Below are 20,760 nucleotides of genomic sequence, written 5' to 3'. Positions count from 1 at the left end.
GGATGAATGAGCGCTTTTATGTAAATAATTAAGCTAAATAAGGATTACCGAAAAGGTATACATTTATGCCTAATTTTTAGCTTTGAAACGGCACAAATTTTTCCTCACAAAAAAGAAAAAAAAGAAAGGACATTAAGGTGATTCGTCAAGCTCAATTGACGTGGTCGAACTGGCATGTGATATATCACATCAATGGGCCTGTTGCATGCAAGAGATACAGCCGTGCGAATAGACTTTTTAGCGGTTAAATGACACGAAAATTATGATGGTCACATTAAAAAAGTCTGAAATACACTCCTTACTGCGCAATTTGTGTTGTTGGGAACGCGCTTTTTCAAATTTCCCGCGTCTGGGGGCAGTTTTCTAACAGAAACAATTAACGGCAACTCCGGTCAACTAAAACTGACAACATAACCTAAAAATCGGAGCTCGTGACATCGTGAAATGAAATTTAGAAGGATTGCGTTGGATATTTAAAAGTTGATCGATTTGGTTACCGCATAAAGCGTATATGGACCACTATAGGAGATCACGTTGGGTTTGTAAACAAGCTAAAGGAAAAAATAACAACAACAACAACGACGACTCGGCATTTTCCGGAAATCACCGAGCCCGCCGTTTGCTCGTTTCCGGTGATTAGAAAACTGCCCCCAGACGCGGGAAATTTGAAAAAGCGCGTTCCTAACAACGCAAATTGCGCAGTAAGGAGTGTATTTCAGACTTTTTTAATGTGACCATCGTAATTTTCGTGTCATTTGACCTCTATAAAGTCTATTCGCACGGCTGTATCTCTTACATGCAACAGGCCCATTAGGTACAAAATCGGCACACAAATCGGCAGATTTTGAAATTTTAGCACAAAAAAGGACGATAGCCCCTGCGCATGAGCATAAAGAATCATTCTAAACCCAAAAATTGGCAAAATTCGGAGAAATGGAAGCAGAATAGTGTTTAGGATAAAACCTCGCATTCGATTCAGCTATCGATTACTGTATCGAATGCGAGGTTTTTTGCCAAACACTATTCTGCTTTAATTTCTCTGAATTTCCTACCTAATCATTGCGATATATCACACGCCAGTTCGAGCACGTCACTTGAGCTTGACGAAGCACCTTAAGCTTCACCCACGATTGTTAAAAATCTTAGCGTTACATCTCTTACTAATGCCAATTGCAAACTACTTGAACAAGATTACAATATTAGACTAAGTTTGAGTGAAAAAAGCCAAAAGAACCAACAAAAAAGCACTGAATTAATCAACATTGATAAGAAGTTACATCATAAAATGAACAAATAGAAACTGAAAATTAGTTCCATGTGAGTTAATTGTCTCCCAAAAAAAGAATCTCTGAACTGTGAAAATTTTGCGCTAACTGCAAATACTTAAACAAGAGGTCAGACAAGTATGTATCTGTTAGGATGCATATAACCTTAAATTGAATTATTTGCACCCTCAGGAAACATGAAGAATACAAAGAAGCTTAATATGACTTTTCTCCAACCTCGTTGAGTACAGTAATCTCAGACTGTACTTCTCCTGAAATGTAAGTCAATTTTTTTAAATTCTCCAACTGAAAAAGCAGGTAAAGAAATCTTGGGATTCAAATACTACGGCTAGCCCACAATTTCTGTAACTGTTAGAAAGCCTAGTCTCCTGGAAGACTGGCGATTGAATTTGTCATTTTTAAAAAAAAACTTGAGCGCCAGAAATTAAAATGCAAGAAAAACAGTAAAAACTGAAACAATGCTGGTTTAAATCTTGGATTAAGTGATAATGTGATTAATTAATTAAATGCTTCAATATTTTGGAGCTATGAGATCTAGAATGGGCCGATTTAAACTTTTTAAGTATAGAAGATTTTCTCGTATTTCAATTTTAGCAACTAAGTTTTTGAGAATGACGGATTCAATTGCTTAATGGACCAAGGATCATTAAAAAAAAACTTATAACTGGATTTTGGATGGAAAAAAAAAGGATATTATACAACAGAATACATTTTATGTACAGAGTTTTGGCTGCTGAAAAAATAATTATATCCCTAGAAAAACAGAAATGAAGGATTGCAATGAGAATGCAAAACATACAGAATATACCTTAGAAACTACTTGAAGAACTATTGAAGAACCTCTCTATTTACAGCTCTAACCCATTGACCTACTTTGTGCGATATTAGAGAGTTGGACTTATCATACCCATGACACGATAGGGCCTGGATAACCAGTTTTTTTTGGTGGTTCCAATATTCTTACTGATATCTAACACGGCCCTTTCCACAAATTATACGCTAATTAGGGTATAAATTCATTTGAATTTTCAGCATTAATGCATGAGTTTGAGTTTTGCATTCAAGAGATTATAGAGGGAAATTCATTGTTGATTTTTGCCCTACTCAGTAATAAATAAATATGGGCACATCAGCACGCTATTGAAAGTCAATGGATTTGTAAGTTCAAAATAATACTATTTACTAATAATACATTTTTTACATATATTATACACTTAAAGACTATAGACTTGGTTGCCAAGAATTAGGATGGGTGAAATAATCAAATAAAATTAAATGAGTGGATTTCAGATCCAATAACTTCAAATCTTGGAGAGAGACTGCAAGCAATTATTTTTATTCGAGTAATTAAATTGATGAAGAGCTGCAAGTTCTGTCATAAAACTAGTTATATTATCATCTCAGGGATTTCCTTCACAAAAATTCTACATGTTCAGAATCCATAAACGATTGGCAAATGGAATGTAGCTTGCATGTCTCCTCAAAATTAATATTTTAAAACGTTCTCTCTTGGTACATATTAAATGAATGTAAGATTTTATGAAGAATGATTAGTGCTCTTCAATAAATGAATCAGTGCTTTCAAAAAACGTGAAAGTCCACTTTTTTGAACTTTTTTCTCTTCTTTTTTTGCATTTTTGACACTCTTTTCATAAAAAAATTTGCAATCCTGTGCATCTATCGCTAACGCTCCAAGTAGCCGACATCTGCTGCTCTTCTGGATAATATGGGGAAGACAACCAGAGTCCAAAAATGTAAAAAAAAAAAAAAAAACGACTTTGAAAAATGGACTTCGGTCCTTCTTAAAAGCACTGATTTGATTTACATATTTCTTCACTAAATGTGTCAACAAGACATAAAACACCTGGGGACTAGGCAGAATTTTGAAGCTAAAGATTTGCTGGTCAGCAAATCATTAGCTTCAGCAATAACGGAACTCAACAAATTAGTTACCTTTTGAAAATACATAATCTTGAAACAGACTTTTTTAAAAATAAAAATATTTACGGCTCTAGCTATTTGTACCCTGTATAAAAAACACCAAATGGCTGCATTCTGCAAGGTGCTCTTTTTGGTATCAAGATTTTTGTAACATTTTGCTTGCAGATGAACTGTCAGTTTTTGTTTATGAAATTTCTTACTTAAATTCTAGGAGTTGTTTCGTGAGGATTTCGTAAGCCATTTTCTTCCTAAAATACGGCATATTTTCTTGACTAAAGGTGATGGAAACATCACGTGTAAGATACTCAGCAAACATGCACGCAAACATTCCGCAATCTGAACCATTCATTTGCATGGGAATGTCCTGGAAATACCATCAATACATTTTAGATGAAGAGAATAAGTAAAAAAAAATAACTCTTAAATTAATCATATCTTCTGTTGAAAAACAAAATAGACACATGGACTAGAATTTAAGTAATTTTTGCGTTTCAAATTATTATTCAAACTATCTGAAAAAGATGAATTTGGACAGAAATTAATTCCTTGAAACATTTCCAAAACAGGGGAAAAATATATTTCCTGAAAGTTTTAAAGTTATCAAGAACAAGAGCCCAGAAATTTCTAATAGTTAATATTTGAACACTCAAAACTAGCCTGGATTTCTGTTCATTGATTCGAATATTGTGAGTGAGAAGATGTGAATATACCACAGTTCTGATAAAAAAAACTTTTTAAAAAAGAGGCAGAGGTGGGACAGATGGGTTCTGCCTTGGTCCCTTGCCTAGCAATCTAAAATAAAAATAAGTGCAGGGCTGAATTTCATTAATGGTTCCACGCATAACTATCAGCAAAGGACGGGATATCAATGCTGAAACTCTCAAACCACGTATCTCGATTAGCAACGTTGCAGACTTCCTATCATATTTTATCATTTTAATGGAAAACTACTCAACGTCAATTCTTAAAAACTTCCGTAATTTTTCTTCTCTGTGCTGAGCAAATTATTTCAAAACTATGAAATTGGAAGCATTGCTCTTCAGCCGCCTCTCTTGTACTTTTTGTCCATATTACTATGACTGTTATCTACTTCTATGTAAGGTCAATCAAAATTTCACTTTATTTTGTTATTAGTCAATACCATTCACTTGACCATCTGTTGACTCAATTTCAGTCAGATACACAGTCAGCTATCGAATTATATGATAAGAAAAAGGCTTGATCGATGAAAATAGCTGATCGAAGAAAACTTGGGCTGTAAAGATGTACTACTTACCGAAATACAAGCAAGCGTCCAACCGGAGGCATCGAATTCAACCTTTTTCTTGTCCATACTTTCATCTCGTAGGTATGTAAGTAAACTCTACAAAAGAAAAGAGACTGAAATTAAAATATGTAAACATTCTCTTTAATAAAATAAACTCTACTCGAAATTAAACGGTGATAATTGAGAGTCACCCAGAAAGTAAGCAGATCTACATCATCTTGTATCTACATAAGAATTATAGGTAGGTAAAGACGATTGGTAATTAGGAACTTAATAAAAAGTGCTGCTTTCTTTTTACTAGCTACTTACTTTCTGACAAGATATTGGGTAATGTCAACCACCAGAATCTGAAGAATATTTTTTTCTTGGTGAAGTCTCTCAAGTTTGCCCTGCAATTGAGAGTGTGACTTAGAAGCCCTTGATTAGGGTAATTTAAAATCTTAGCAATACTTCCAGACCCTCCAGGTTCTAGAGAACTAGAGTCCCTTTATGCTGAGAGTAAAGACAATGCGAATCCATTTCTGATTGGCTCCCGTATTTTAGGACTTCACAGTGTCACAAACAGGAGTAAAGATTACATTTTCACCAGTTGCAAAGATTATAAACTGGAATGGACCGGGGAATAGGGGGTACGGCGAGGAACAAATTGAATAAGAGAGGGCACGGAGACAGGAATTTAGGAATGGGTTGATCAAAGATTATAAAAAACGTCCGATTTGTGTAATCTTTATTCCTGTTTGTGACATCCATAAGCCGCGTTGTCTCAACTCTCTATAAAGGGACTCTGTAGAGCAACAATAAAAATTTTAACTTACAGAGAGACACTTTTGATTTGGATGACCCATACTATCATAGTAATTTATTGCTTTCTTTCTAAAATCAATGATACTCATGCACCAATGCACACCTAAGTGAACAGGTACAACTATCAGATCATGGCTGAAGATGTCAACCTGCAAAAATGAAACGGTAAAAATTAAAGAGGATTAATCAAATATTTTGCAGTGTTTTCAAATGTTCAAAGTCCTCAATGGTCTGATGTAGAAAATAAAATTTGAACGAATTAAAAATTCATATCTTAGGCTACGATGTAGAAATTGAAAAATTGAAATAGAAAGTGACTACTTTTGAGATATTTCTATTCAAACGAAAAAAATATTGGGGCTGTGCGAGCCTAGTTTCTTTGATTTCAGTCAAGTTCGAGTTTTTTTTTTTTCACTTTTTGGAGACAACTTTGAGAAATCTCAAGGGTAGAAAATTGATCTTGGGCCCACTTAGGCTCAAACAAGTTACCTCTAATTTAAATGATTTCAATCTATTTTAACCAGACTATTTTTCTTCAGTTTTCTATGTTTCTCTTCTTTCTCTCTGGGTTATTTGGGTATTCAGTTTTACTGTCTAATATCTATAAGATTGCCTTTTGCCGGTTGTTGAAGAATTTTGCGCAGCAAACAATACGTATTTTCTGCAGCCCAAAATTTTCTCACAACTTTTAGATGAAGTAGCCCCTAAGATAGAGTTTTTCAACTCGATTCACAGAGAGAAATAGCAATTGTTGACAAATTTTTTACAATTCAAGCGATTTTAGAATAGACATGCAAGTCCTAAAAACTGAACTCCACGGCTGATATAGACAGCGGATTTTTGCATATGTTGGCTGTTCTACCGCACCAATTTGCTTATTAAAGTTTCCTGGGGGATCTCACTAGAAAATTCATGTGCGGTGTCTTACAAACTTACTGGGTTACATTTTAAGTCGCATAAACTCAATTTATTTAACTGTCGCACAAGCTCTTTCTGCAAGCAGACGAGCCGTTCAGCTGACCGCCATATTGAGTTTCAAAATATCGCAAGTTGAAGTCATTCTCAGCAGAGCCAATCAGAGGCCTGTAAACTATCCTTAAATTTTTCAAACTTAGGACATACAGACAGGTTATTTTGAGGCCACTATCGTGCATCGTTCTTTCCTTGAAAATTAGTATTAAAAATAAGTAACATTTTGGAAATTCTCGCTACAAGCACATTCTTGATTGGATAAATCCATCCCTTGATTTAATTTTAAATTCCTTGAAATTAAGTTTTGTTAAAATTTGAAGTGGTTCTTTTGGTTATTTGCGCATTGATACATTATAAATCATGTAAATAAACTTACTTTTTTTGTCCAGCGTTTCAGAGATGCATGACCACTATTGACTAATTTCGGATAGAAAAACGTATTGAAAGCATAAACTTTTGGATACCTTCCGAGCTTATTTCGTTCCATTAATAAATTCATGTAAAAATTTATTACCTGCAGGGAAAAAATTGGTTCAGATGAAAAGAGAAACGGGCCAAAATTAGGTAGAACTTGATGGTGATGGGATTAATAATCTGTGAAATTGTTGAGAGCCAACAGTTGTTACGAAAATTGTTCCATATACTAATCCCTAAACTAGATGTAGAATGCACTAATCAAAATTTTTGCCGACACCTGTTTTACCGCTTATCAATCAAATTCACGTTTATATTTTGACAACCCAGGCTAAGAAGGTATCACTCCATGAATCAGATTGCAACATTAGACATTAATGAATATTTTTGAGAATGTTTAAGAATAATTAATTTGCTATTATTTGAAGTGTACCTGATTGAATATGAGCGGTAAAAAAACTTGAAATTTAACAGATCATTAAACAGGCTTAATCGTCGAACTCTAAAAGGATATTCCCTGCCTTTTCTAGGTTTTCAAAGCACTTAATTTTTCCTGACAGTTCTAGGTTTTCCAGACCGCTAAGAACTCCCGAGAACGTTTTGATCCGAGCTGTCTTTTCTCTGAATTGGAAGATTCCCTAACATTCAAGTTTTTCCCTCACTGTTGTCACCTTGAATTGTAAACAATGAAGTTTGAAGTTGTTGCCAAAATTATGGGATGGAAAATTCTGACTGACTTTTGGTTTGATTATTATTTAATATAATAATGACTTATTTTAGGGGTGCATAGATGTCGGATACTACCTGGATTTCTTCCTTCAACCTACCCACCTCATGTTGGGAAAGAACATTCAGTGTTCTGTTTTTTTGGAGGGGGCTCCATGATTAGACTCCCTTCATGTGCTCAATAAATTAAAAAAAAATCCATTATGCAACTTCATGGAATATCATTCCAAAGCTCTCATCTTCTTTTCAGTTGCATTGAAATGATGTTACAAGCCTTGTTGCATTACATTTTTTTTTGAGTCACGCAAAAAAATTCATCACTTTTCAATATAAATAAAGGAAAAACAATTTACAATTTAAAACCAGGACAGTTGCTTATTCCGAAAAACAAAAAAAAATCTAGGTTAGTAATGTATGCTAATGTTTGTCTCCTCAGATATAATCATAAACGTCAGGCATTTACGCTAAAAATCATGAGTCCTTACCTCATCATTCAGCCAATTCAACCGGGCGAGCGTGATAAGATCTCTTTGCGTTATTCTTAGACCGAAAGCTTCTGAAAAAACTTGACCAGGATTTCTGCATGCCCACGCCTTTTCAACTTTCTCCTAGAGAGAAAACAAGCAGATTTATACACATAAACTACTGATTACTGATCAAACCTAAGTTAACTTCCAAGATGAGAGGCAGTGTGCCATGCAAACAGAAAGAAGCAGTTCCCAATATTATCTGTTAAGATCCAAAAGGTGTTCCTCCAGCTCTGTATCTACATTGGCAACTTTCGCCATCTAAAAATTAGATTCATGAGTCTCTCCCATAAATGATATAATTTTTTCTTTTCTCGTTTCTGTATTACTTCCTTTAAATTAATCTTCTCAAATTGGTTCTTGAAAATTTTTTCTAGAAAGAAAATGAGATAAAATTTAGCTTGTGATTAGAGCCAAGAGAATTATGTGGTATGTGCATCATGAAACGCGATATTTCCGGAATGTTATTTATTTACTTGGATGCATTTCGGGCTCCTTACCTGTGATACGCAAAATTAAAAAAAAAATAATTAAAACAATAAAATTACAATTTTTTTTTTAAGACATTCTGATAAAGCATCAAGTAGGTCCAAATTTTATGCTATAGTATGAAATTGTAAGAGTAACATGTAAAGCATGATGCCTGAGGCGCGAAGCACTTAGAAGGATTGGCCCGCAGAGCGGTGAGGGAGCATAGCCCCCAAGTGAAATTTATAAAAATATAAAAACATAGGTACACGTTTTCTTCTTTCAATCTAATGTTTGTTTGGTTAGTTCTATCTTTATTCTAATTGTTGTCCTAACTTAAAATTTTACTGTATCACCAACTGTTTGTTGAAGTTTATTTTACATTTTAACACATTTTATTCACACTTATGTTATGCGTTCATAATTTGGAAAAAAAATGTGATTTTATTGTTTTTATAAAGTCAATCCTATTTTAGCTGATGATGCCTAAAATGCATCTAAATAAATTAATAACTTTCCAAAATCATTTCCCATTTGGGTGTGCACACTACCAAATGCTCTTTAAGATATTTATTACCATTACAGTCATCATGACAAATTAAAAATTCCTTCTTCTATTATATACTAAAATTCTAGAGAGAAAATTTAAGAAAGTAATTTAAAGTATTCATAAGTCTTTTTTGAATTGTCCTCCAGCTAAAGTTTCCACCTAAATGATAGTCACAAACCTCCATTTCAGGGGTGAGTTCTGGTAATGCCGGGATCTCTTCAATTTCAGGTTCATCAATGATTGCTTCTTTGAGGCTGAGGATGTCCTTAAGTCTTTTGGTGACATGTTGGTCATCTACTTTTCCATTGACTTCTTGCAATACTTTCTTCTTTTTCTCTTCTAAATTGATTTGACTTAACTTTCTGATATTATTTTCTCGCCAAGAATCGATCCTAAGAAATAAAGACGAAGAAGAAAAAAATTAGTACACATTAGTTCACTCCCATGACCGCTCGCTCAAAGCTAGTTAAATGAGATTTTACCAATCTCAATCTTACAAATCTACATCTCCATCATGACATTTGAAAAAAACAATATTTTCTTGAGATTACAGGTGATCACTGTTCTGCCATGCTTGAAAAGAACGGCGTATGCGTTTTCAGACATTGCCAAATTTCCCTAGATAACGTACAAATTTTCTGGGAAACCTGTGAAACTATGAATATTTTTCCTCTAATTTTTCAGAAAATTTCATTAGATCATTGAATCTTGTATTTTTTATTTGATATTCTGACAGTCCAAAGCAAGTGGATAATGCAACGATTTATAGCGTATTTTTTGAGCCAAAATCCCCGGAGAAACTCACTTTAGAAAGTCAAAGAACTACAAGAGATTTCAAATGCGCCTAAATGTCAGGAAAATGATGATGATGATGATGATGTTACAATAGTCAAAAGGCTATTTTCTCTCATTCTCGGGTGATGCTCATCAGAATAACATGCATTTAAACATGGAATTGTGGTTTGTTTACTACTTATAACATGAACAAGATTTGCTTCAATTTGATTTTAGAGATAGTTATGAGCACCCTATTGTATCCATGTACAAAGAGAAGAAAAACGTTTGACTTAAGTTTCAGAAACCTGTGCTTGCTTCTGATTGGTGCCAGATAATACCATCTGGTCTGATCTGGTCAGAAATCAGAGCGTTTCGAATTTTCGGAAAAATTACTCATTTTGAACTTCATATTCTTTGGTTTCAGAGTTAGTTTCTTATGTTTTTGATAAGTGCACTGTGCTCTACGTATCATTTACCGTAAGAGAAGTGCACTACTAAGTCAAAATTAATTCCAGGTTTGTTGATCCATTAGATCTAAATTACCTGGAAATTTCAAGGGAAGATAATTCATAAGTCTCCTCACAAGTAAACATTTTACCGGAGGAAATTTGGTAACTCTTGAAAGTTCATACAACGTTTTTCCTTGGCAGACAGTACGCTGTAGGCGATCGCTACAGCACTAGCTCTTCCTCTTTGGAGAACATGTAACTAATATTTGACAATTGGTCTCATTGAAGAACTACAAACAATAGCACAGAAAACCCCGAACACTGTGACCGTTTTGGCTTGGCACTTAAAACAAAACAACAACTTCTGGACAACTTCTTTTGTTCTCTTCAAAGACAAAAAGAAGAATTTACAACACAATTGTCAAGAGCACAGTAACCTACGGGTGGAAAGCACGGCAGATAAAATAGAGGACCTGGGAGGTTTTAGAGGCTATAGAGATAGACTTTTGGCGTAGATCTCCTGGTATTTCCAGAAAAGATAGCATCAGGAATGAGACGGTACAGGAGATTATGGATGCCAAACAGACCATCGTGCATGACATGACGATACAACTCATTTGGTATGGTCATATTCAGAGAATGGTAGGAAACAGGTTGTCAAAGGTCTTTGATTGGGTTCCTCCTGGGAGAAGGCGCAGAGGATGCCCAATGAGAGGTTGAAGGGATGGGACTGAGGCAGAAATGGTAGGTGCTCAATGCCTGAAGGGTTGTGGACAAAGGGCAGTGGAGGTTAGGTGTCGTAGAGTGTCAGGGTGTGCTATAAAGCGACCCTGACAGTGAATAAGTTGAGAAAGTACATGTATTGAGAATGATGAGCGAGAATACTTACATAGATTTGCAAAAAATTGGATCGCTCCATGCTTCTCGTTTCAAAGCTGACTCAAAACTGTTACATCGAGGAGTTCGGGTTTTAATTTTTTCAAATTCTACAGAGATGTCTTCTGAGGGATCATCATCTTTTGTTACTAGAAAAAAAATGTCATTTCCTTAAATTAGCAGACTTAATGTGAAGAGGAGGAAAAAAAAAAACGACATACGGCGAACTCTAGGGTAGTGCGTTGATGCACAATAATAAATCATGTCTGGATATTAAAACAATCAAAATTAAGAGCAATTATCTCATACCTCAAAATTGGTTGATTTTACTACGAAAATCAGAAAAATTCTTGGACGGTTACATTGTAGATATTTATAGTAAAACCTTGATATAACATTAGATTTGACAATTTTTTTGATGCAACGATTTCCTTTTATTTCGAAAAAATCTTTAGACTAATGATGTATTTTTTTTCAAAATAATGCTGTCACAGGTAGGGTGGATTGATTGACAACGATTTCATCGGCCGAAAATGGAAGAAAATACTACTTTTGCCAAAAAACTTTGAAAATATTCCAAAAACAATATTTACACAATAATGTTGGAAATCAAACGTGGCACTGTCAACGTGATTAACACAATTTTCAGCCACACACGTGAGGCACATGGGAAAATACATAGCTGAAAGTGTGAGGTGCCCCAGCGAAGCACCACAGAGTTATGAAGAATCTAAGTTGATACTACATGACAGTCAGACAGAAAATAGAACTGGGGATAGAAAAGAATGGAGAAATTTCACATCAGAAAATAGTAGCATTCAACATAAATTTATGTGGTAACTAATGGGCCAACTGATGATTGATGTAACATTTGTCCATTTTTTCCTGTCCCAAGTTCTACAGAAAATTTTAGCATATGCAAGAGTCACAGATAACTCCGAGCGGGCTTCACATCCCATCTTCACTTCTTCCTCAGTATTCAGTGGCCTTCCAATGCTCTAGGCATGTGGTGGGGGAAAGGGACTTGTGAACATTGAGTTAGGCACAAAAAGAGTCAGATTACAAGTTACATCTTACAATACAAACTTACGATCAATTGTTGCAGCCAAATTGAGGTCTGATCTTCTTGTTAATGCACGCTTATCTTTTCTACTGGCAGTGCCCTTGAGCATAGGTAGTATAGAGAATTCATTGGATTTGACAACGTTTTTCACTAAAGTATTACTACCTGCTTGAGTCATTGGTCTTGAAAAAGAAGGGCAAAAATAAATGAGATAAAATAATAACAGAAAAGTCCCTAGTATATATTTTGAATTTTTTGTGAGGTCCTGATAATGGAGAATGGATATTATTAGGGAAGGCAAACAATTGATCTGTTGTCATTTTTTATTTTTTTAAGTTGAAAAGTTATGTTCTCAACTGTTGTTTATCATATCTGGGAAGAAAACATTTTCAGGGATCCTGACCTTTCAATCTCCCTGCCTTCAAGATAGGAGGAGAGAGAGGCATACCATCAAAATATCGACAATTTCAAAGGAGACAGGGGGACAGGATTACAATGATGAAAATCCTGAATTTTGTTCTAGAAATCCAGTCCGCAAATCTTCAAAAAATAAAGGGGCTCAAAAGGGGGGGGGGGGGCTCATGTCCTCCCTATTTAATTTTAAACAGCTCTAGAGGACAGAATGAAAATCCTTGAAACTCTTTGTTAAACCATTGAGGTTTAGGAGTAAAACAGAGACATTGCCTGTCTGATTGTAAAGTTAAAAATCCTAACACAGGACCACATCTATCTGTCCACAAGCTTGCTTAATATGCTCACAATTCCCTTGAAAAATTAGCTTAATTGTTGTGATGATACGTAATATGAAAGTTCATTACTTTCATTACAATTTTAAAGCAGATCTTCCACAGTTCGTGAGATCACTCAGTATGCTCTTGATTTTTCTACTGCATTGCAAACAAGAAAATATCATGGGATTTGAAATTAATGTTGATTAATGTTGTAATTAACAAAAACTTTTTTAAAAACTCTCAAAACAATACAAATAAACATTTCCGTGAGGAATTACAGATTAAATATTGAAGAAAAACTTACATGGTGGAAACAGCCTCCATGATTGGGCCTGTTTGTAGTATTGAAGATAAAAGGTCATTGTATGCATTTTTCTCTTGTAAATTCTAAAGAAAACAAAAAAAAAGGGTGAATTAAAATTGATGATTGGACAAATTACTGAAATACCATGATAGATAAGGGGTGCAAAAGGGGGTATAGACAAGGTACAAAATTAGGCAGCACAGCCCCGAAAGCCGATATTAGCGAAAAAGGCGGATTAGTCGGCATTTGACCGCAAACCTTCTAAACCGACATTTTTTTGCTAAAATTGGCCTTAAGACCTATGATTAGGCCAGTATTAGACCCGAAAATGGCCAAATCATGATGTTTTACAAAAATTATAGACCTTAAATGGGCGAAACATTGTAGAGTTGAGGAAATCGGTGGGCTTTAAAACGGCTCCTACTGATTACCCCTACTTTTTCTTGTTTTATTCAATTTGATTCAATTTAGGGCCCAAAAATCATATTCGTCCAGCCTTAATTATTCATGCATGCACTCATACACTGAAATTAAAGGATTTAATCCTCAATTACCCGAACAGATTGACTCGAATTAAGTCTAGAGGTGGAGTCTTTGTGCAACATCTGGTAGCTTCTGGGGCTTAGAGATGCAGGAACTGAAGTCTTCCAAAGAGTTGTACTGGTTGAAGCAGTTGCTATGCCATCTAACATAAAATAATAAAGGACAGTAAGGTAAGTGATACAGCAAATGCAGAGACATCTTAGGGAGTTCTAGATTTTCATGTTTGAGGATGCCACATTTGTTTCACCTCGCTAGGGAAGAAAGTTGGAGTTTTTTTGCAAACGTGTGTTGAAAATTCAGCATAAAGCTGAAAATCTCAGTACAGAAGGAAAAAGCTCATTCGAGCACAGTTTTCCCTCAAAGAGATATGCTGTTTGGTGCAACACTGGTTACATTCATTCAGGAAGGCAACTGCAGACGCCTTTCGGCCTTGTTAGGCCAATCCTCAGTGCAGTGCAGCCTCCTGAAATTTCTGCTACCAAGCTTGAGAGGTCGCAAAAACCAGCCTGAAACTTGGGCAAGCGGATACCGGCGCCATCTAGTGAGCGATTATCCAAACAGCTCCGCATAAGCCTTGGCAAGACAGTTTTACATAAACTGATTGGGGTCGTAAGACAGTATGTTGGAGTTTTTTGCCAACGTGCGTTAAAAATTCAGGATAAAGCTGAAAATCTCAATACAGCTCTCTTGAGCTTGGTACCAGAAAATTTAGGAGGCTGCACTGCACTGAGGATTGGCCCAACAAGGCCGAAACTCATCTGCAGTTGCCTTCCTGAATGGATGAAACTAGTGTTGCACCAAACAGCATATCTCTTTGAGGGTAAACTGTGCTCGAATGAGCTTTTTCCCTCTGTATTGAGATTTTCAGCTATATGCTCAATTATTAACGCACACTGGCAAAAAACTCCAACATACTGTCTTACGACTCGTGCGTCCACCGCGTGGTGTTGTGCAAAACTCGCTAGGGAAGGTTTGGAAGTAGTCCTTTATCTGAAAATTTTTGATTTTTCCCTCTCCAAAAATGCAATTGTGATGCAAAAAATTACTTACTCAATGGGCAGCTTGATTTCAATGGATGACTAGACAAGGTCTAAACTAGAGGAAAACGTCACATTACAACATCTCCATTCTCTCGTATTTTTTAAAACTGTGATTCCAGTATCCAATAAAACTGAATTTCAATAATCCTATGCTGCCGATCTAAACATGAAATTTGTTGCAATCATTCTGTTATGGATGATTTTACTTGTTACTTTAAAAATTTTCTTCACAAAAAAGCAGGAGGGGGGGATACCCAATTTTTTGAGACAGACTGAAAGTTTGAGGCAAATACTGGAATGGAGGGAAAAATGATGATCTGGATAATAAAATAAAATAAAAAAAGAATAGAAGAATTTGTGCTTTATTTAGTGGCACTAGGTTCAGGCAGGCTAGATAGACAATGAATGAATATTCAAAAAAACTGGCATTCAATGCTATTTATCCGAATTCTCAGGCATATTACGAGTTTTCTTCAAATTCCTAAAATTTTTCCTGGATTTTCCTACCAAATTAAAGTACCTAAAATGCTGGTCTCTCAAGACCTCTTTGAGACACATCTCACTTACATGAAAAAAAATTACAGATAATAATGATGTGGAAACTTACGGTTACTTTGGAAGATTTGACGTGCTTGTGCCTCTCGTTGCTCTCTTTGGAGGATGTTCCCTTGCTCATTGATCCGACTCATCTGAATTAAAAAGAATTCACATTTTAGAATCTGCAGTCTTGATATTTTTTAAAATGTTAAATCTAACACAAGGTGAGATTGTGCAAAATTTGGTTAAGGAGGACAGTTAACACGAACACTTTTGGCCTTGTTTGAATTCGAATGTTTTCGACATTTGATGATATTGAATCATGATAGTTGAAGGGCAAAAGACTCTTGCACTCCTGTCATGGGCGAGTGCTCCTTGCCAGCTTTGAACAAACAATTACAGAGTATATTCTGCCATTCAAACAGTAGAGTACAATACAGTCGCAATGTTCTGGAGCGCCGATGAAGTCACTTTTTGAGCCTGTTTTGTCCAGTACTCCTAAGACTAGTGTGCGGCGACTGGCAATGCCATATATGCCGGATACCAGCTCTGGTCTTCGCTCAGAGAATAAGGGTATAAAATTTATTTCATAAAGACCGGGAGTGATGTAAATTTTTGAATTTGCTGAGACTTCAGTGAACACAATTTGCCAAAATTCACGGAAATAATGATTGATTTAAATGAATAAATCCCGAATACCACTCGCAGCCTGCAATTCTCCCATGAGCCGCAGTGTTAAAAAATGCCGAACGGTTCCCAGATGGTTCCCACTTTCCGGCGAACAAGGGACTCAGAATGGCCTGTTCATGGATTGACTTCATCGGCGCTCCAGCACATTGCGCCTCTATTGTACTCTATGATTTAAACAAAGTTAAACATTTTAAGCATATTCCTTTAAGGCTATTTTCTACTTCTTTATGTTGATATTTTAGACTAAGATTTCTTAAAAATGTAAATATACTATAGATAAAAAATATGAAATCAACTCTTTTTGGTTACCTTGAGAGTATTTTCATCTAAAAGTGTTCTCCTTGGTCTCAGTGGATGTCTTCCTTGAGGGGTGAAATGACAATCATCTAAAAATGAACATAGATAGTATTAAATGATGCTATTTTATCAAAATGCTGTCATTTTAGATAAAAAGGTAGAAAAATTTCAAGAGACATTTATGCTCTCTTTTCCTGTGTTTAAAAAAAAGAGGTGACAGGATGTTTGCTGTATGATAAATTCATATACATACTCAATTTTGACTCGACTTGCTGAGCAAAAACAAAATTCCCCCTTTCCTGACTTAGGTTTCAGTGCCCAGTTGAAATAATGCAACCTCAACATCAAAGTAATGGTTCAGGGTAATGATTCAAGGTGGTTTCAACCTGTGGTCCAGAAAGTTCTTTGCATTCACAATTTATCAGCAAGCTTTCACAAAAAATACCATATTTTTAGGAAGGCTTAGTGCAAGTCCAAGACTTTGTTTTCATAAAAACAGACATTCTCGATACTTTTCTTCACAAAAAAAAAGAAAAAAAGAAAGAAAAAAAAAATGTGATTGCTCGTCCTCGGTGCCAACGCGCCTAAAAAATAAAGGCTCTGCGCCAATTTAGCCCCTAAAAATTGCCCCCCCCCCCAAAAAAAAAAAAAATTTCTAATTTCTCCGTTCGGTGATTTTTTCATTTAACGCACCGCACCGGATTCTAACTTTTCACAAAATGCTCCTTAATACATGAGCTAAAAGTCCATTTAGCCCCCAAAAAATCTTCTATGGCCCCTAAAAATCGAGCTTGATGGGCCACATGGCTCCTGAAATGCACAGGTTAATTTCAAACACTGCTCGACTGCTCCACAAAAAGTACGGTATAGATACAGGATCAGCCGAATAACAGGCAAAACCTTTGATTTCGGTTTGATTTGTTGAAAATTTTCATGTGAACTATGAATTTTATTCTGAAGCCTATCCTTTTCTTAGTTTCTAATGATTTGTTGGCTGATAGCACTTCCATTAAAACGAATTCCTATTCTACCAATTAGCCGTTGTTAGGCAGGGATCTTGGATGCCCTATTGATGCTGTATAGAACCCTTAAAATAATGCACTATACATTCATTGGTATTTACAATGATGATAAATGTACACAAGATACAATATGAATCATTAATCTACATACCTAAACGACCGGCTTCTTTACTGAGTTTTAATCTTTTCGGTTGGGTCACTTCGTTTGAAATATCATCCTCGATAGAGCTGAAAATGAGAGGTTCAGTATTAGCATAATAGAAGAGAACAAAATTGAAGGTGCTTTAAAAATTATCGTTAAGTTCAATACAAAAACAAGGAGAGGAAGAAAGAGAGAGGCGGTTTCAAGAGCAATGGTTTCGACTTTACACACATATGGTTCATTTAGTGTTTGGTTTAAACGGCTAATAGCGCTTGAGAATCAATTGTTTTTACAGAGGTGTTAGCAGTCAGAAATAGTCTGTGGTTGTGTCTATCCACCCTCCCCAAAATGCAAAGAGGGTAAGTGCCTTGTTATATCAGAACCGTTGAATGCTGATCTATAGCTGATGGCAAGACCACTATCTCATCCTGTTTCTAACTTCTTCATAAGATCTATTCACTTAGGTCGGCCATTCTCATAACCAAAATGAGAATCTTCTGCGTATGATGTCAGCATTACCAGCGCGAAAGCCAGAAAGCTGGGGATCAATGCTTTTCTTATGGGAGAGGGTTAATTTTTATTGATGAATCATTTAAATTTCGTTCTTTTGAACTGTTTGGAACTTAATGAGAGTCGATAATAATTTTTGAGCATTAGCATTCAAGGTTTTAATTCAGCTGAATTTGCGTTTTTACATGATTTAAGAAGTCAGCAATGTACAAGCCATTCAGTAGTATGGATTTGCATGTAAAAATGGCTGATGCAGAGTCAATTGTAAAAATAACAAGACACAGCTGCAGCAGAGTCCGAACCCTGATCACTAGGGTCTAATCATTTCTTTCGACACTCAGAAAGTTTCAGAGAATTTAAAGGTAAGAAATTTAAATGACTTGTTCATAAAAATTAGTGCTATCCCATAAGAAAAGCACTGTTCCGACATTTCTGGTTTACGCAGCAGTAATGTTGACGTCACGATCCAATGGGTAGGGGCAACCCCGAGCCGGGAAATCTGCGCAATGTCTGACGTATGTGGATAGATCTTGATAAGTTCATGGGCCAAGGCATATCAGAACCAAAGACATGAAGACGGAGCGCTAGAAGAAAAAAATGAAGCCACCTCTGACAAGTTGGCGGAGCCTCTAAGAGCAGCAGAAAAACTAACTTTATCTGAGATTCCTGTAAGATTCCTCCTTGTTACCAAGCCAAAATAGGTTTATCATAAAAATTCACCATCCCAACTTTATATATCTATTTGTTTGAGGCATTTGAAATGTGATTCGAAGAAGAAATATGGAAAAATGAAGAGGACAGGTTCAAATTAAATAATTTCCCGCGCATGGATTCCCAGCTCCAGAATGGCTTCACTTCTTCCCCGTACTCTTAGATACAAGCACTCCGTCTTTATGTCTTTAATCAGAACTCAGTGGGGTTTATAGGTTAGATTCTAAGATGATCTGTGATCTCTCAGATGACGGTAGTAAATTCAGAGAGTTCTTGAGGTACTTCGCTATAACAGGAGGTTAAAGACTAACTCTGAGACTACCAAAAAGCTTGCCAAAGAAGTTCAAGCTACTAGTAGCTTTGCACTCTTAAAACCTTCCGATGAGAGTGTATATGTTTGCATTCTGCACCATTTTTACTCTACATTCTACCTCCTTTCAGCAGTAACTGAATTATGTAGTTGGCCGAAGAATGTTAATCGCCTGTCTGCGCATACGCCCTTTCACATAGATAAGGTACCTTTTGTAGATTGATACTAATAGAATTTGAGACAGTGCTGAGTTGTAAGGCTCTAACTTACCGAGGGGAAATACTATTCCACAAGCTACAAGCTTCCTCCCTAGAGAAGCTATGATTACCATGATAAAGGAAAACCCAAAACAAATATGTAAGACACTGGGTAAAACGGTATTCCCTCTTACCTCCTTGGCCTTTTCGGCGAAAGGGAAAATGTAACAAGCTTTTCCCTCCAAAAGTTATTCACTGTGGAGAAAATATGCCGGAAGATATCTACCATCATGCATTTAGCGATAGTAGCGAGCGATATGTGAGCCGAGAATTGATGTGCTTTGAATTTCTATGAGGTGGTAGTTAACTTTCATGACACTAGGACGAAAAGATTGAATAAGTGACAACAATTGAATAAATTTTAACTGAGGGGGAGGGCAAATTAATTTGAAGTGATTGAAAATTAAAATAAAAAGAGGACGTTTCAGCTTTCAGTTTTTAGAAGAAACTGCAGACAGTGCTGACGTGGGGCGCTTTCGAAATTACGCGCGCTTGACCAAAAAAGTATGCATGTTTGACCTAAAATACGCATTTTCACCCCAAATTATTTATGTAAAACGCAAGTTAGATTTTTTTTTTTTTTAAATATGAGTAAGGACATATTGCGTCGTGATTGACGTAACGTAGGTGGGAAGTTTGCCGTCCAAACTGATAAATACCTCAGGGAAAGAAAGGAAAATGAGTGGTGGCAGTAGCAGGGCAACACTGAATGCGAGGCTCGAAAAAGCTGCCGCGAATTTCAAAATTGTGTTCTGTTTAGGGCTGGTCCGACACCATTTCTTAAAGTTTTTATTTGATGATTTACTTATTCTGCTGTAGATTGAATTTTGACGGCGAAACTCCCGCACCACGTATCGCGGTTTGCGACGTAGCAGACTTCATGTCATACTTTATTTTTTAAATGAAAATTATTCAGCATCCTGTTTGGAAAATTTCCGTAATTTTTCTTCTCTGCGCGGCATGGCCAGATGTACCTACTTGCCGCCCATGGGCCGCCTGTATTTTGCCGCCCTCTTCTCATTCATTTTGAAACATCAATAAAAACCATCAAGTGAACGTGCCGGAGGGAGAAGGGTGCATAAGACGCGTTCACTCGTGTTGGACACATTTTTTTGCGTAAGCCCTGTCAACACTACTAGCAAAAGTTCATGGAACTTCGCGCGAAAGTTCAGTTCCGTTAACCTATCTCTGTGGGGACAAGGCCTTTCATTTGTAAGAAATGAACTGTAAAAAATTAAGAAAGAACAAACATAAATGTGGTTTAATAATTTTAACTTCCGCCGCCGAGCCGCGCTGACCACACTGTGATTGGCGCAATGCGTGAAGTATTCATGTAGTCTTGTAGGCACTGTGCGTTTCACGCCGCGCCGACCGCTGTTGACCGTACTGTGTTTGACGCAATGCGTGAAGTATTCATGCAGTCTCGTAGGCACTAAAATGTGTTACATGCATGACCGCCGCGTCGAGGGCTTCTCCTTTTCATCTCAAGTCCTAGTCATCATTTTTCTTTGCGCCGCGCCGCTCCAGGCCAAATAACGTGTTTGGT

At 36.3% G+C, this 20,760-nt stretch overlaps 1 protein-coding gene across 1 annotated transcript; it reads right to left on the bottom strand.

The window, feature by feature from the left end:
* Nucleotides 1-1,979: 1,979 nt before the first annotated feature.
* LOC109040986 (uncharacterized) lies at nt 1,980-19,675 on the bottom strand. The gene is made up of 14 exons (XM_019057143.2): nt 19,349-19,675; nt 17,436-17,512; nt 16,275-16,351; nt 15,346-15,427; nt 13,710-13,840; nt 13,156-13,238; nt 12,148-12,302; nt 11,071-11,206; nt 9,134-9,347; nt 7,896-8,018; nt 6,647-6,784; nt 5,310-5,447; nt 4,504-4,590; nt 1,980-3,591 (listed from the first exon to the last, which is right to left on the bottom strand). Exons 1-14 carry the CDS (start codon nt 19,444-19,446, stop codon nt 3,424-3,426), a joined length of 1,707 nt encoding a protein of 568 aa, XP_018912688.2. The 5' UTR covers nt 19,447-19,675; the 3' UTR covers nt 1,980-3,423.
* Between the last annotated feature and the right edge of the window lie 1,085 nt (nt 19,676-20,760).

This window comes from Bemisia tabaci, chromosome 4 (assembly GCF_918797505.1).
Source record: "Bemisia tabaci chromosome 4, PGI_BMITA_v3".
Taxonomy (NCBI): Eukaryota; Metazoa; Arthropoda; class Insecta; order Hemiptera; family Aleyrodidae; genus Bemisia; species Bemisia tabaci.
The sequence above is the reverse complement of the archived record's forward strand: the minus strand, read 5'-3'. Positions and strand labels throughout refer to the sequence as shown.

What these genes read in the sequence shown, in the direction of transcription:
- LOC109040986 (XM_019057143.2), bottom strand. Translation starts at nt 19,446, where the DNA reads ATGATGGTAGATATCTTCCGGCATATTTTCTCCACAGTGAATAACTTT. An exon ending in ATGGAGGCTGTTTCCACCAT is followed by an intron (nt 12,303 to 13,155) that starts GTAAGTTTTTCT and finishes TTCTTTTTCAAG; the next exon opens with ACCAATGACTCAAGCAGGTA. An exon ending in TGAAACGCTGGACAAAAAAA is followed by an intron (nt 5,448 to 6,646) that starts GTAAGTTTATTT and finishes TCATTTTTGCAG; the next exon opens with GTTGACATCTTCAGCCATGA.